The sequence below is a fragment of the Ambystoma mexicanum genome, chromosome 11 (assembly GCF_040938575.1).
Source record: "Ambystoma mexicanum isolate Mex_15411 chromosome 11, UKY_AmexF1_1, whole genome shotgun sequence".
Classification (NCBI taxonomy): Eukaryota; Metazoa; Chordata; class Amphibia; order Caudata; family Ambystomatidae; genus Ambystoma; species Ambystoma mexicanum.
Genome location: NC_090934.1, coordinates 999,831,187 through 999,848,016, shown reverse-complemented (window position 1 = coordinate 999,848,016; position 16,830 = coordinate 999,831,187). Strand labels below are relative to the sequence as shown.

Genomic DNA, 16,830 nt, shown 5'->3' with positions numbered 1-16,830 from the left:
ATGGTGAAGCTTGGGTTGGCATTTTGGATAACCAGATCAGACAAACAACATGTATGCAATATAAGACTGTCTTTGACATGTGCATGAATATGGTCTGTATTTTCGGTTTCAGCGTCCTGTTGTCTGTAGTAATATAGTTTGTTTGACTCGTTTCGAGGTAGTTGATATTTTTATAACTCGACCTCATTAATTGGGTTGATTTAGTACTTCTCTGAATCCTCAAGGTGTAATTCCTCATCGTATGATTCTCTGGTAGTGACACATTTTTGGACCTTCAAAATGTCATTTGATGTAGTTTTAGGTGTCATTTATGTTATGTTATATCACTTTGTTTAGTCCTGTGTCAACCGCCCTTTGTGATTCATATTAATCTTATTTCAGCACCTTATCGATGGTGGCTACGCTAGGCATGTGAGACATTAACCGCCATGAGGTGCTGGTACTGCGGCTTTCTGGCACTGCTTGGCATATGTTATGTTATTACATTTTGTACTGTGTACCACTGCCATTTGCATGGTCTCCAAGCACTCTGGGGGGATGTGAAAGGGAGAGAGGATAAGTGTATCACTATTGTCATAAAAAAGGCACAACCCAAAATTAGAATTGGAATTAAGATTAAAGTATTAAAGTGTATAAAGTTGGAATACACTGCCAGGAGTTTTCCACATGCATAGCCGACATAGTTAAAACAGGATTTTCAAACTGTATGCTTCACCGTTCCTTTCTCTGTCCTCTTAGATATGTTCTGCACAGAACACCTCCTCTTTCTGCTGCCACCCTGCCTTCGGGCAGTGTGAGTTCTTCTACTTGCCTGTTTTCTTCATTTGGCATAACTTGCCCCTCTAACAACACTGTCCCTATTTGTGGATGCATCCAAAGTAACACAGCCTCATATGCACTCACGCTGACTTGTTTAATTTCTTGTTCTATTTCTTATTACGCGATTAAGATATTTAGAGAAAGTCACTCTAGGTTCACTATTGTGTGTATATTTTATCAGGACCTAATGCACTTAGAGTTTATGCAAGCAGGGGTGTTTTTTGTATGTGGTTGGATTGGCAGTAGCATAAGGCCTCCAAAATTCAAAAGCTGTCTATGTTGCAGTAAATGGCAACTTCGTTTCTGTGTTCACCTACATACAAGGGCAGATCTCAAATAGCATTAAGTGAGCACTAACTTAACTTACTATAAAACGCATTTAAATAGTATCATATTAGCATATTTTTAATGTTACATTTTATATTGCTTTCAAAAACAGCTGAAAATATTTCAGGGTAGTTAGCATGTTGAGCTTGAAACAAGGACGTTTTTATATTTGTGTTTTTTCTGCTTTCATGATAATTAAACTATGGCATTAGATGAGCATATGTATCTGTTTTTTTTAAAACGTGTGCTTACAGTCTTCATTTAACATTATGCTTCTTTGGCCACAGCATGGGCCAAGTGGTAGTCCTATATCATCTGATGTGACAACAGGATTCTAGTCTGGCTCTGCTGGTACAGGAAGTAGTCCTAGGTTTTCTGTGACAGGAAGCTAGTCTGGCTCTGCCGGTACAGGAAGTAATCAAAGTTTCTCTGATGTATCATGAAGCTAGTCTGGCTATGCTGGTACAGGAAGTATTCATAGGTTTTCTGATGTGATATGAAGCTAGTCTGGTTCTGCTGGTACAGGAAGTAATCATAGTTTCTCTGATGGGTCATGCAGCTAGTGTGGCTCTGCTGGTACAGGAAGTATTCATAGGTTTTCTGATGTGATATGAAGCTAGTCTGGTTCTGCTGGTGCAGGAAGTAGTCCTAGGTTTTCTGTGGCATGAAGCTAGTCTGGCTCTGCCAGTACAGGGAGAAGTCCTAGGTTCTCTGATGTGACATGAAGCTGGTCTGGCTCTGCTGGTACAGGAAGTAGTCCTAGGTTCTCTGATGTGACATGAAGCTAGTCTGACTGTGTTGGTACAGGACACCGTCCTAGGTTCTCTGATATTACATTTAGCTAGTATGGCTTTGCTGGTACAGGAAGTGAGCATAGGTTCTCTGATGTGACATGAACCACGTCTCCCTGCAATGGGTACTGCAATAGTCCTATGGTCTCTACCTGACATGAACCTTGCCTCCTTCTCTAGGGACCTATGTTCCTCGATGTGACATAAATCACTCTCTTGCTGAGGCCTGCAGCAGTCCTGTGATTTCTGATTTGAAGCGTGTCTCCCTGTACTGGGGCCGAGAGTAGGTCCAAGTCCTCTGACATGAGGCTGGTATCCCCTTACTTGGGACTACAGTAATCCGCTATTTCTGAGATAAATTGTGGATATATGCTCTTTGCTGGGTAATGAGGCTGTCCTGCCGTGTGAGAGCAGGCCAAATATGCTCCCTGATATGACTCTGCTGTGCCTTGATAGGTTCATGCACTGGCTGGTCTGTTGTGCGATTGCACTGCATTTTGATCTGATGTTTGCCTCGTTCCACAGGGGGCTATAGTGCTTGTGTGTTCTCCTAAATTATAAGAAATTTTTCAGAAGTCCTCTGTTCATTGCTATCATATGAATCTGTTCTTGTTGTGCTGGCACCCGGAGTATGGGCTCTCTGATATGACACGAAGCCCATCTTGGCTGTGTCTTCTTTTATCTGGCATGAAGCTCATCTCTCTGTGCGAGTCGGGGTGAGTGCTTTAGCTGATGTAATGTGAAGTCTGCCTCAATGTAGCGGTGTGCTGTGTGCGTTCTTTAACATGACATGAAGCTTGTCTTGCTGGATTGGGGCCTGTAGGTGTAATAATATGACATCAGACATTTATTTTAAGTGTACACGGTGTAGAGGCCGATGAGGGCCAACGGTAGGGGCTCTTACAGGTTGCTCCCAAGACAAAGCTTCAGATAACGAAGCCAGTCGGGTGTGTGGCGGAAGGACATAGCCCTATGAGCGAATGATGAGGATAGTGCCTGGGAGGAAAGCAACAGCGCTTCCACCCAGGAAACAGTTGACTGTGGCTAAACAATGGTGGATAGCTGCCTGTGGGCTAGGGTTTCTCTGCGGGAAATGCGTTCCCACTATAAACGGAAGACAATGGTTCCTTGCAAGGTCACCATGGAAGAAGAGGAGTTCCTATATTAAAAGCAAGAGCCCTCTTTGTATTTCAATAGAGGGAGGCTTTTCTAGGCGTGGTGGGGGCGTGCAGTGTGCAAAGGGAGCGCTCCTCGGAAGGAGATGTGCACCTATAAATATGACTAGAAAAGTACAGCGTTGCACAAATGCCCTTGGGTTGTTCAAAACTCAGTGGTTGTTGCCCGCCACGGGTGCTAGATGCTATTCCCACCAAACTAAACGGTGGTGAGTTTAGTAACACCAGTGGCTGCAGGATGGAGGCAACTCCACTCTCCACATATTTAACCCAGCAGATGCCCTAACTGTCCTAATATTATGTAGATCTTTCTGTGCTGGGGCAGGATGGATGCAAGCTGATAGCATCTGAAGCTTGTTATATTGCACTCGCGCAGGGTGGATGCGCAGTGATGTGACATGAAGCGCAATACAATCTGCAAACACCCTCCATACAATCATGGCAAACCAGATTTTCAAAATAAAAAGCCGGGACCAGCTACAAACATAAAAGTAGCACTACCCCCTCATGACCCGCCCTTCCCTAGCTGTGACCTTCCCTTCGAGATCCTACAGTATTTACAGAACTGCTTCACCATATACATTGTGGGTTTTGAACAAAAGATCTCTTGCTTTGATATTACAGGCCTTGTTATGGGGGACCAGAGGTCCAAGTTCGGGGATAGTCCTGGCAAAATCGGGATGCCTCGTTATCCTAACCGTAGCAGGTATTGTGAAGCTCACCAGTCGTTGCTTGGTCTCTAAAAAGGACAGGAATCTGGTCCTGCTCGGTTGAGGCCCATAGTAGATTTGGGGTGTAGGAAATGTTTTTGAATTTTTAAAAATTTAAAATGATATTTCTAAACTTTTCATTTATGTACAACACAATATACCAGCAAACATACATGTATTTCCTCGTCTCTTGCTGTTAAGTCATTATTCCTTTTGTCACTTTCAGATGCTTTTGTCATTTATCATTGTCATGATGTTATTCCAGAACTGAAAAATCGTAAAAACTAGTCTCCTTTTATTGCTCACGCAAGATCTGAGCCCACCTCTCTTCTGGTTCCATCTGTATTTTAACTGTTAAAAACATCTCCTTAAATTGATTTATTTTTTCGATCAACGCACTGCATCCCATTAGAATGTGATAAATTGATTCTGTGTTTTCAATCAATTGACAGAATCGACAGAACCGTTGAGATATCAGGATTTGTTTTGTTTTTGCCAGATATTCACGTTTCAGTAGTAAATTCAGGCGAAGCCTCATAAAAGTATCTCTAATCCGTTGATCAGGAAAGAGCATAAGGTTCTGTGGAAGTTGATTTACTGCTCGTATTTCAATTTTGCATTGTAGATCCAGTTGATATTGTGCTTTGATGTGCATTGTCTCAATCCAGTCATTTTGAATAAGCTGTTTTTTCACATATTGTGGGCGCTGAATCAGCATTTCCGTCTATCTCTGCCTCGAGATTTTGCTCTATCATTTATTTCCGTGTATTCAGCGCAGTGTCATTACTCGGATTATGTTTAGCGCGCAGTATGTCGATTGCCGGTATGCTTTCCTCGCTCAGCATTTTCCTATACAGATCGATTTGTTTCCAGATTATGATTGACTGTAAGGATTGTGTCGCAATTTCGTATCGGATCCGATGCATGGGGTCTGATGATGGTAATGACAACACTTTTCTCCAAAATATTTCTTCTAATTTTAGCCATATTGAGCCGTCCAGATTAATCATTGCTTCCCTTCCATAAATCAGTATTGCCGTGACATTTTGTCTATAAAATGTTATTACTGGCTTCATAGAGAATTTCCCGAATTTGCAATGAATAAATGCACCTTGTCTGGCTAGAGAAAGGGCCTTTGTTTTCAGATGGTCCGCCCATTGTTTTTCCACGCTTGACTGATTAAGTCAGACGCCTAGGTATTTAATTGTCTTGACTTGTAATAATTTTTCTCCCTGTAGAAACAGGGTTGGAATTTTCGTTTTTTTATTTGGTATATTGATCAGAGTCATGATTTTCGTTTTTTGCGTGTTGATCTTCAATTTGTTTGTATTCATATAATCTTCTAGCTTGTTCAGGCACGTTTGTAGTCCTCTTGGTGTTTTGTCGAGCATGAGCATCGGCATACATCATGCATGGGAGATGTACGACATTGATTTTTAGTGGGTTAGTTGACAACACTTGTGTGCACTCCTCAAAGTCTGAAGTGTAGAGGTTAAAAAGGGTGGCCGTGAGAGGGCAACCCTGTTTGAGTCCATTCCAGGTTTTGATCAGGGCTGTTACTATTCCGTCCTTTGACATTCATATTTGTATGGAAGTGTTGCTGTACAGTTGTTTTATAGGTTCCAGAATGTCTGAGGAGCATCTCCACTGCATCAGTGTGTCCCACAATGCCTGCCTGTTGACCATATCAAATGCTAACTGCAGGTTGATGAACGCTGCATAGACTTGACTTTTTTTGTTTATCGCTTCTTGTTTAAGCAAATTCAACAGGAACAAATTAATATTTGTGCCGACTTTCCCCATTAACCCTGTCTGTCTTGTGGCTTATCTCTTCACCCAGACAGACATTTTTCTCAGCAGGAACGACGCAAAAATATTCAGAAGCGCATCGAGCAACGCTGTAGGGTGATAGTTGCGATGATTCTTTCGATCATCTTGCTTATATATAGGTATTAAAATCGCACGTTTCCACGTCTCTGGGATATTATTCGTTTCTGTTATTAAGCTGAATATTTGGGCACAGAGCTCTGCCCAAAGCTCAGGGTTACGTTTGATGATTCTGTTGGAGAGCCCGTCCGGACCCGGGGCACGTGAAACCTTCAATTTATTAGGGTCAAAATATCGGCTTGTTTCCAGTCCACTGACCATTTCATTGGCTTTGTAACTGTGGTATCATTGTTCATAGGTATTCTTTCTTTGTATAGCTCAGTGAAATGGCTGATCCATAGTGCTTCTGGAGCATCAGAAATCATTAGAACTTGTCTGCTTGAATTTTGATTGAGCAAATTCCATAGGTCTTGAGAATTTTTCTGTTTTAAAGCTGCCAGCATTTCACCAGCGTCTTTTTAGTTTAGCTGCATTCTGGTCGTTTTTAGCTAGTTTGAGTAATACTGTTTTTCTGGTTTCATTTTTTTAATGTTTGACTTCATATGTCCCTTTTTTTAGCGATCTTAATTTCTTACAAGGATCCCTTTTTCTCGCAACTATTTTGGAATCATAAGCATGCTTGCATGGTTTCCTTAATTTAAGATTTTTCTTTGTTGATTGTCGAAATGGAATAAGGAACCAGTCGTAGTTCAATTTGTCTGTTCCTTTAAGACAGGAATTAGCAAAGGTCTCTATAAGATTTTCTATTTGAATAGATCATGAATTAATCAAAAGCAATTTGTTATTAATTTCAAGAACTGCAAGTCTAAGTTTGATTTTTTTTGTAGATCCTTCGGCATACCATGAGACTGATAGTATATGGTGATCACTATTAGGTAAATAGTGGTTTTCAGTATTTTGCAACTTCTTAATTCCATATTAAATATAAATATAGTCTATTATTGCCGTTGTTTTGCCTCACGACCAGGTTGGCGTGAGCATGGGTTGTCCAGTCTCGTTCGTTAGATTCTCTGTTAGAAATAGATTTCTGTTGGTTATTTCTTTCATCCATCTTTGAGCTCTTGGTATTAAATTTGCATTATCATGCCTGAGATGGGTAGCCTCATAGAGGTGTAAGTTTAAGTTTCCACATAATATATATTCAATCTGGTCTAATTTCTGGGTGGCCTTGTCCATGGCCGAAAATACGGTGTCTATGAAACTTTCATCATTTATTGCTACCGGATTCCAGTACACGTTCATTATCCCCAGCTTTTTCTTCTGTCGTGGATCTTATTTCGTTTTGACTATTTGAAGTGTGTCTCTGATATTGTAGGATTGTCAATTGGGCCCATGGATTCAAATGACTTGATTTGATTATTTCCAAGTTTGCGTCTATTTTAATCATCGTGAGTTGACCCGACGATGGTCTTCCTTTATTTCGTTGTATCTCAGGGTTCATAAACGTATTATAGTTTTCACACACCGGTTGTTGAACTATCTGTCTCTTTTAGACAAATAATCTGAAACTCGGAGAAATTTAAAATGTGTTCTGTTGAAAATGGTGGACATGGCCTCTTGTATTCCATGAGCATAGTGTATTACATTATTTTTATTTTGTCTCTAGTTGTTACAAATGGGGAGTGTTTTGTATTTTCTTCACTTCATTTCCGTCTTCTATATCTCTCCAAATGAAATGCTTAGTAATTTCAGATCTTACTCCATACTGTGGCCTATCACTTTCTTTCATCTCATGTGAGGAGTATCTCTTTATTGGGGATGTCATATTCCTTGAGATCTTCCATCTTTCATTCATTTGTCTTTGTCTCTGAATTCTCGTTCTTGTTTAATTATGTAGTGTGGGCTGCCGTCTCTACACCTTTTTTCGTTGACTTCGGTGCAAGTAAATCCTAATTGAAAAAGTTGGTTTTGCACTGCCATTATAGAGTCCATTGATTTCGTGGAGTACAATTCAATCCATACTATATCTAAGATTAGATCATCCTCAAACTGGACTAGCTTTATATCTTCATATCTTATGTTTTTTAGTTGTGGAATAACTTGAAACAAGCGTAAGATGTTCGTTCTGTTTAAGATCAACTCATCGTCCTGGACTTCAATTCTTTCTAATTTCAGTCTATTTACCTTTTATTTCTTCTCGGGTCAAGAAATATAGGTCGTTGTATTTCACTCTCTCTCTGGGCCCGTCTCGTCTTATTCATGTCATCCTTTATTGAGTACGAATCTCGGTTAAGTTATTCATTAATGATACCTCATTATCTGACGTGAGATCAATGGCAACCGATTGATCGCTTGAAGAATAGTCCAACGTGTTACCGGAAATGTCTTCACAAGTAAGGGTCACATTTATCGTTCCTGACAAAAATTCTTCTTCATATTGGTCGATGATGATCAATGAACAGTCGTTGGCATCTACAGAGAGTTTGACGGGCGTCTCCTGTTCCTCATCCATGTGTGTTGTAAAGTTCATCATTATTTCATGTTGTAGTTGTTCCTCCATTTTGAATAGGTTCTGCACCTTCAGGTTTTGTTCTCGAGTCTTCAAAGGGAGGAACTTCAGTGACAATTTTCTTTCTTTGATCAATAAAGATGTCCTTTTTTGTGTCTTGTTTCTTTGTAAGCCTCTGCGGGGTAGAGAGGTTTCTCAAAAAGGCTCTAGATCTATCATTACTTTTATAAAACATTTTTTTTACTGGATTTTTTTTGTGTTTTGTCATGGTAATGGTGTTCTTTAAGTCAAACATTTCAAAGATCTTTCTGTTTTTTTAACTTTTTTGGGAATAAGGGTTTTCTCGATATCTTTATCTTTGGAATGCAGGGACAAATTCTTTGTATTTAATACGGATTCACAACCTGGTTTGGTAATCGGTTTCAATTTTTCTCTCTGCTCATGTTGGAGTTTTGTTTCTTCCTCAGTTTTTTCTCTGTTTGTCTGGTCTTCCCGTGCGTAGTGGGCATTCCTCTGTTGTACTGCCTCCTGCGTGTTTATGTGGACACCAGAGTTGTTTAGATTAGGCCTTATGCTTATTGGCCCTTGTTCCACATTTGTTGCTTATGAAATTGCAATAATAGCTGTAGTCATCTGCATTTATTCAGTGCGATCATTCCTGGCAATTTGAAATAATCTGCTCTGCCACATTACACTTGCTTCGGCTTCTCTATTTATACAGTCTTGAATTCTAGCCATAAAAGCCACCAGGTGTATTTGTTTCGAGTGGATAAGGGCTAACAATGTCGCCTGATCTTTTAATGTCTCTATATTGGCTTCTTGGAGTTTTAGAAATGGGATCATTGTTTGTGTTATCGAGGCTATCAGCATGTTCTGCAAATCGATCATGGTGGTCGGAATTGAGTCACGCTGGGCTCCTCCCAATAATTCATAATGACATTTATTAAGCGAGATCTCATTGGGCTTTCCCATCTCCTCAGGATGAGTGTCCCATCTTTCGAAGTTCTTTAGACCGGAAGGCATGACCCTGTTCTCGTGATATTCCTTAGAAAATGGTTCTTGTTTCCTCAACTTCAGTGGTGATTTTAAGGGTACTGGTGTTGAGGTGATATGATTCTCGATATTCGTTTGCGTGCCCAGGTCGCCAAATACTCCCTTCCTCTTCTCATGATCACTCATGAGGGTTTTGATTTCTGTAATATCCATTGAGAGTCTAGCTGCCTGCCGGTTTGATACCTGGGTGGTTGTTACAGAGCTTTTTCCGGTATCTTTCCTTGTGAATACTTCTTTTGCCTCATCTTTTTCGCTATAATAGCTTTTTCTTTTAGTGACATATCAAACTTTGAATTAGCTGGTGCAGTTATATGCTCTTTGTCTTTCATGGTAGATAAGATGTTATTCTGTACTGTGTGCAAAATACTAGTTGGCTCCTTGATGTTATCCTGCTGAATATTCTGGTGTTCATGGTGCTGCTCAATCGGCGGGTATTTTGTCATCAGATTGCTATATTTTGCATCCAGGATTTCTTGAGTCTGTATTTCGTGTCCGCCATGGGGATGAGCATTACGGATGGCTTTCATCGCCTCCAATTTATAGTCAGTGTCTTCAAACCCTATCTCATGTGTTTGAACTAGGGCACAGCAATTCTGCGTGCTGCTTGGAGATGTATCGTTGGTTTCCACGGCCAAGGAAGTCGGTTGCTCACGTTGCGCCTGATCACGAACAACATGCCGTGGCTCTGATTCTGTGAATAAGGACGCTCTCCCGTCGTCCACAGGTATATACTGTTCAGGGGTCCCCCCACGATAGTCTTATTTAGTGGTGTAGATAGCTCATTTACCTTCCTTGGCGGCAGAGCTTCTCGGTTATGCTCCGCTTCATGGTTTAGGCGACTAAATCCGGGAATTTTTAAATCCCGCAATGCTGAAGCTGGGAGAGAAATGTCCGGGTTGGAGGATGTTTTTGTTCGTTGTCGCGTCCGAGGTCCAGTTGGAGCAACCATGTTGTGAAACCAATATCGAGTTCTTCGGTTGTCACTGGAAAAGACAATTCAGACCTTTCTATCTTGTGCTCGTTGGTCCACTATATTTCGGTCTATCTCTCTCGGCTTCCTTGTGCCCGCAGCCTAAAGACGAAACGACTACAACTTGAATGCAGTTTATGAATGATTTGGAGGTCAAGAGCAAGAGAGTACAGGCACAATGTAGCCCTGTAGGCAGCAACCATGCAGAATCTCAAGCAGAAGACACTGGAAAGAATCTGACTTGGAAATCGAAACTGTTAGCTAGTATGTTCCAAGTAACTGTGTTCTGCCACCTCAGCAAAATTCCCCCTCCTCTCACAGCAAAGGCTAGGGGTATAGAGCACAATCCTGTGGGCACGTAAAAAACTGCCACGTAGAGTGTTTCGCCACCTTCCACGGGATCTTACCTCGATCAGGTTTACCTTAATTCCGCCTTTTCAAGCGCGTTATTGAGGCAAGCAGGCTCCTGGCGCCGGGCGGACAGAGCACCGTCCACTCTCAGGCTCCGTTCTCCGCACTGCACCAGGGCCCCAAGTGACACCAGCACAGGCACCGAACACCGGTTCCGACACTCCGACAGCTCACCTCTGTCAGTCCTCCGTCGTCTCGCCCTCCAGGTTAGAGGAAAGAACCTGTGTCCGTGTGTCTGAAAATTACATTACTTTTGTCTCACTGTGCTTTGGCATAAGGAAGCTTTGCATTCTCTAGTATGCCCAAGTGTTGTCTACCATCACGTGAAGTTCATATCGCTGCTCTGAGGCAAAATTATTAAACCCTTTAGAAATATATGAACCTTGTCTCCTGATACTAGGTCATAAAAAAAGTACATCTCTCAGAGATGCTGCCTTCTAAAGGTGCATCTGGCTAAATTATGTTGTTTTATTTGGCATTTATATAGGGCTCTATATATAATTAGTATGATCTCAAAGCGCTGGTAGGTTGAACGCTCTCGGGGACTGCAGTCCAGGTCAGTAGAAGGAGAAAGTGTTGTAGGGTGTGTGGGTGCACCAGTCATGTGTGCAGCTGATGTAATTGACAGATGGTAGCTGCATCCTATCGTTAGGTGGAGAAGATATCTGTTGAATGTGTGTAGTCTGGTGGGTGGACACCCAGACTGGGTTCTGGCTGCGTTAGGCCTGTAGGACGCTTATGTGGGCAGCTAGTCCGGAATGTCATGGGATAGCTGCATTTTATTAGAGTGATGAAGTGTTCATGGGGAAATGTTCGTATGTGAACACCTAGGCTGAATTGATCAGGCATATAGCTGCAATCTAATTGAGCGATGGTGTAGATTAGAGAGTAAGCGTAATGATATGGAATGTGAGTGTTTGCGTGGTTTTATGAGCCAATGCTGCAGGAGCAATTTCTAGGTTGAAGTTACTGATAAAATTGTTAACATTCATGTTACATCTAAATCCTATCTGGGACAAGTTAATGTTCACAGTTCTAACCAAATCTGGCACTCGCTATCATGTACAATTTTGTCCGGGACCGGCTCAGGCCGATGTTCACAATTCTCTCTAAATGTTGGACTACTTAACATTCACAGTTATATCTAGAAGTGATTCAGGCTAATGTTCACAATTCTCACCAGGTGTGGCAATGCTAACATTCACAATTTGTCTAGGTCCGGCGCAGGCCAATGTTCACAATTCTCTCTAAATGTTGGACTACTTAACATTCACAATCCTATCTAGATGTGACACGGGCGATGTTCGCAATTCTAACTAGGTGTGGCGTTGCTAACATTCATAATTAGGTCTGGGTCAGGCGCAGGCTAAAGTTCGTAATTCTCGCTAAATGTTGGGCAACTTAACATTCACAGTCCTATCTAGATGTGATGCAAGCCAATATTCACAATTCTAACCAAGTGTGGCGTTGCTCACATTCACAATCTTATCCATCCGCGACGCAGGGCAATGCTCACAATTGTGACTAGGTGTGGCAAAGCTAACATTCACAATCCTATCTAGCAGCGATGCAGGCCAATGTTGACAACGCTCTCTAAATATTGTACAACTTAACATTCACAATCCTTAGTTAGAACATCACAATCCTGTCAAGAAGTGAAGCAGGCTGGGTCTGGGGCAGGCTAAGGTTCATAATTCTAACTAAGTGTGGCATTGCTAACATTCACAGTTCTGAGTTAAGGTAATCTAGAGTGGCAGGGTTTTCCGGAGTAGAGTAATTGTTCTGCTCCCCATCCATGCCACACTTATTTTGGTGGTTGCTGCTGGTTGACGGCTGGTCGCTGGCTTCCCCTGCGGACACTCTCTGGAGCCGCCCTTTGCCTTGGGGCCCTATGCCTTGGGGCTGCTGGGCAGAGGGCTGACCTGGGGGATGAGTTAAGAGTTGAGCTGGACCCAAACAAGGCCGGGGGGGTGGGATGGGAGGCGGGAGCACAGAGATGCCGGCAAGGGACACGGCTAGGCATGGGGAGGCAAACGGGGGCTGGGGGCCTTAATTCTTCAAAATGGCCAAATTAAAGGCTCACATGGGTCAGGGGGCTCACTCATTCACCTGCACCGCCCGGATGGAAATAAGTGGCGTGCAGGTTGAGGGACTGCATTAGGTTTAGCAACACAGATTCTATGAGCCAATCAAGGCCGGGGGGCGGAATGGAAGGCGAGAGCATGGAGATGCAGGCAAGGGATGTGGCTAGGCAGGGGAGGCAAAGGGGGTCTGGGGGCTCTAATGTTTTTAAATGGCCAAATTCAAAGCACACAAAAGGTCAGGGGGCTCACTCAAGTCTAGGAAGGAGATGTAGCAGAAGGTTTGTCAGCTTTTGGCTTATCTGTTATAGCTGCACATATTCTTGATGACACCAACCCTTACAGCTGAACAAATGGCGGGATCAGCAACGTGAATAGGACAAGACATGGGGTGTCAAGGCCAAAGAGCAAGACAGAGTGATGGAACAGAAATAGAGTGGGTTGGTGGAATTTATGGAGAATGCTCTAGGGCATTGCCTGCTATACGCGAATTGTCTTCTCTTGACTCTATTAAGAACTCCTGAGTTGCCTTTTAATATGATGTGATACCAGGTATAGAGCCCTGATGGATATTATATCAAATGATTTTAATAAAAGAGCACTGATTGATCATTATTAATCCCATTCGTGTTGATGTGATCACCTAATATCCATCTGTAGGGAAAACGGAGCTCTATCTGAAATGCAGTCCAGCAGGAAAGCAGCTTTCCGCTGGGCAGGTGTCATACAGAATTGCTGTAGACTGGAAGAAGAAGCTCACGAGGGACTCTGGGCATGAATGTTGATGCATTTGTGGAGGTATATTGAGATCTGTATGAAGTGAGAAAGCAGATGGTGTCCAGTATGTAGGTACGTATGTGCAGGTGGATTCACGCATATGTGGGTTGGTTGGGGTGGTGTTCCTTTTGTGTCTGTGCTGTGTTTGTATTATCTGTGAAAGAGGATAAAATAGATGGACTTAGTCAGACCCCCAGGATATTGCGACATTGATTTCCAAATTTTGCAAAAGGAAAAATGATATATTGCGGCACCATAGGTACATTTTGCAGAATTTATGTGTAATTAAAGTAGTGATAAGTAGCTACTAAACTTACATTATTTTATTTCGAATGTTCGGATTGTGCTTTCAGACTGAAATAATCTCTCACAAAGTTAGTTCTTTCGTATAAATGATGTGTGGAGCTTGACACCGCCACTGATACCGTGGGAACTGGATATCGGAAAATGACATGATTTCGTCAATCGGATGAATTAAAATAAGTGGCAGAAGGGTACAATTATATTTATCATGTTTTTAGTGGCATTTGAAAGATTGTGGAGCACATTCTAAAATGATACATGTTCAGCTTTTATGTTGGGAGTGCAAAATTGATATAAGATGGATGCTATGGTTCGCTTAGCAAATAATAGGAAATTTCTAACTATATCCACTCATAGTTGTATGTTTGGTGTCAGATGGACACTTGCGAAATCCCAGTCTTTCTCTTGTTGGTTCCCTGACATACATATTTATTTATTCATTTATATAGCGCACCTAACCCTCGGGGTATCTGGGCGCATACCTGTCTCCTCTTTGCTTCTAGGAGATGCACTTGCATGTGTCACTCACGGGCCAGCACTGGGGTTCTTATGAATGTGAAAGTGAGCAGCCTCTACTGATAGATCACTCTTTATTTAATGAACCCTTTCTGTTATTTATGTCTTGCAGAGGGATGCTAAAGGCCAGTACCTGTTTGACCTTCTGTGCCACCACCTGAACCTGTTGGAAAAAGATTACTTTGGCATCCGGTATGTGGATCCGGACAAGCAAAGGGTAGGTTTGTCTGTTTGATTATTGCAAGCACCATGAGTCTGGGGCCATGTCTGCTATGATTTTTAAGGCCACCTCGCATTCTACTATTGCGGGTGTTTGAGGACTCAGTGCTGTGGAGCCTAGTGTTTGTGAACTTCCACAGCTTGTGTATTGGGAGCTTGTGAACTTGCCCAGTCCTGTGGGGAGTGTGGGAAGGCACCCCAGTCCTGTGTGTTGTAATATTTACTTCGAAGAGATTGTGTCCTCCGACGTATTCCTTATCTTTGATAATACGTTTCCAGCTTGCTGGCCTCGGAAATTTTTTCTGTAGAGGGCGCTGCGCATCGACGTCCGCCGAGTCGATGTCCCTCGACGGCCACCGTATCGGCGCCGACGTCACCATGCCCATAAATAGCCACACGCTGCGCCCGTTGCTCAGTTCCGTTTTTCCGCGCTTCGTGGGGCCTCGGAACGTCGTTGCTCAGTTCAGTCGGGTTTAATATCCATTTTGTCTCGAAATATTCCTTATCGTTCTCGATGGCTTCTTCATCAGAACCGACGACGCCGCAATCCGGCTTCAAGAAATGTCGAGACTGCGGTAAAAAAATATCAATAACGGATCCACACAGGGTCTGTTTATGGTGCTTGGGGTCCGAGCACCATTGTTCGGAGTGTGAGGACTGCATGTCCATGACGGCGAAAGTCCTGAAGGAGCGAAAGGGGAAACTCGAGAAAGGTAAGTCAGCCAAATCCTCTTCGAAGGTTTTGTCGGCTGAGTCGAGGCATTCGTCTCCTCGCCGTCGAATACACTCCCATTCTAGATTTCGAAGCAGCTCCCACCATTCGTCGAGATCTAGACACTCAAAAAAGAGATGTCGAAGGTCCCATTCCTCGTCGTCTTCTGTGTCCCCAGAAAGAGTTTCCTGTCCCACCAAACACAGTTCTCTAGCTGAGTGGGAGGAATTCAGAAAGAAAATGTTAAGCGTCTTCGAGAACGCGGCCTCGACCCCCTCGAAGACAGCTGAGGGTGATACCCCGGGTGAAAAACCCAAAAAATCAAAACGCCGGGAGTCGCAGCACCCGGTGAAACATTCCACCTGAGAGCGCCATGAGCCATCGGGTAAGAAGGCAACGTCTTCGACGCCGTCGTCGAAGGTTCCTTCGACGCAGGGATCGGCGCCATCAACGCCGTTGTCGAAGGGTTCCTCGACGCATTGGTCGATCGACTCGACGCCGACACCGACGTCGACGCTGATGAAAGAGAGGACCAAGGCTCCACAGCCAACAGTGATTTCAAGGGCCTCCGGCACGACGCCGAGACCGTCGTCGATGCCCTCGAGTAGGATCCCGATCCTCTCGAGTTCTTCGAGACCCCTTCCAGTTTTTTCAACGCCATTTTCGGCGCCTTCGAAGCCGGTTACATCGGCGTCGACGACATCGACATTTTCTCGTCCAATAACGACGAGTTTAGCTCCTTCGGCCCTATAGATGGGCTTTACTCCATTTCAGAGATCAGAATACCCTGGTCTTTCTTCAATTTATGAAGAAGGGGAAGACTGACCAGGAAACATTTGGTTTTCAAAGAACCACACTGCCTACTGCAGAGGATTTCACCTCTGAAGAAAGAAGGCTGAAGGATCTACAGGAGTCACTTCATGAGGCAAGTGGACTGGACACTTCCCCAGAAGTGGCATTTGTAAAACCAGACCCAGGGGAACATGCCGAAACACCATATAGAACCCTGATGGCAAGAATAATTGAGTTTATGGGTTGGTCTGCGCCTTCACCTGTTTTCCAACAGGATGATCTGACAGATATATTGGACAAAGGCCCACAGGAGGACCCGGTGGTCCCCTTCCATGCAGCCCTACAACGAAAAATTGCATCCATTTGGGAAACTCCCGAAGTTATCCCAGCAGTCAATAAAAGATTGTCGACAAAGTATAGGGTAGCGGCTGCTGACCCTGAATACCTGTCAAAACACCCAACCCCAGAGAGCCTGGTGGTTCAAGCGGCAACTTCATCCAGCAGTAGGACTGCTTACCCTACTGTCCCACAGAATAGGGATGACAGGAGGTACGACTCTATGGCAAAGAAGATCTTCTCTGCCTGTAGTATGGCGTTGAAATCCATCAACGCCACCTGTACGCTCGTCAGGTTCAGTCACACACTATGGGAGTGTGCTTCATCGGCGGCTGACTGCATACCCGAAGGAGAGGAAAAGGAAGTCTTCTTTAACATCATTAAAGATGGCAAAGATGCCATGTGCGAATCACTTCAAACGGGAATTGATTCCGCTGACAGTATCAGCAGGGCCATGGCGCCAAGTACAACAATCTGCAGGCATGCATGGTTGCGAAAGTCG

The 16,830-nt window shown here is 43.3% G+C and overlaps 1 protein-coding gene across 1 annotated transcript in view; it reads left to right on the top strand.

Annotated features, from left to right (window-relative positions):
• The window catches only part of FRMD5 (FERM domain containing 5), a 914,572-nt gene that overhangs the window by 421,059 nt on the left and 476,683 nt on the right, over window positions 1-16,830 (top strand). Inside the window, exon 2 of the mRNA XM_069624191.1 lies at window positions 14,382-14,486. Coding sequence (XP_069480292.1) covers window positions 14,382-14,486 — 105 coding nt within the window. The remainder of the gene's footprint in view (window positions 1-14,381; window positions 14,487-16,830) is intronic.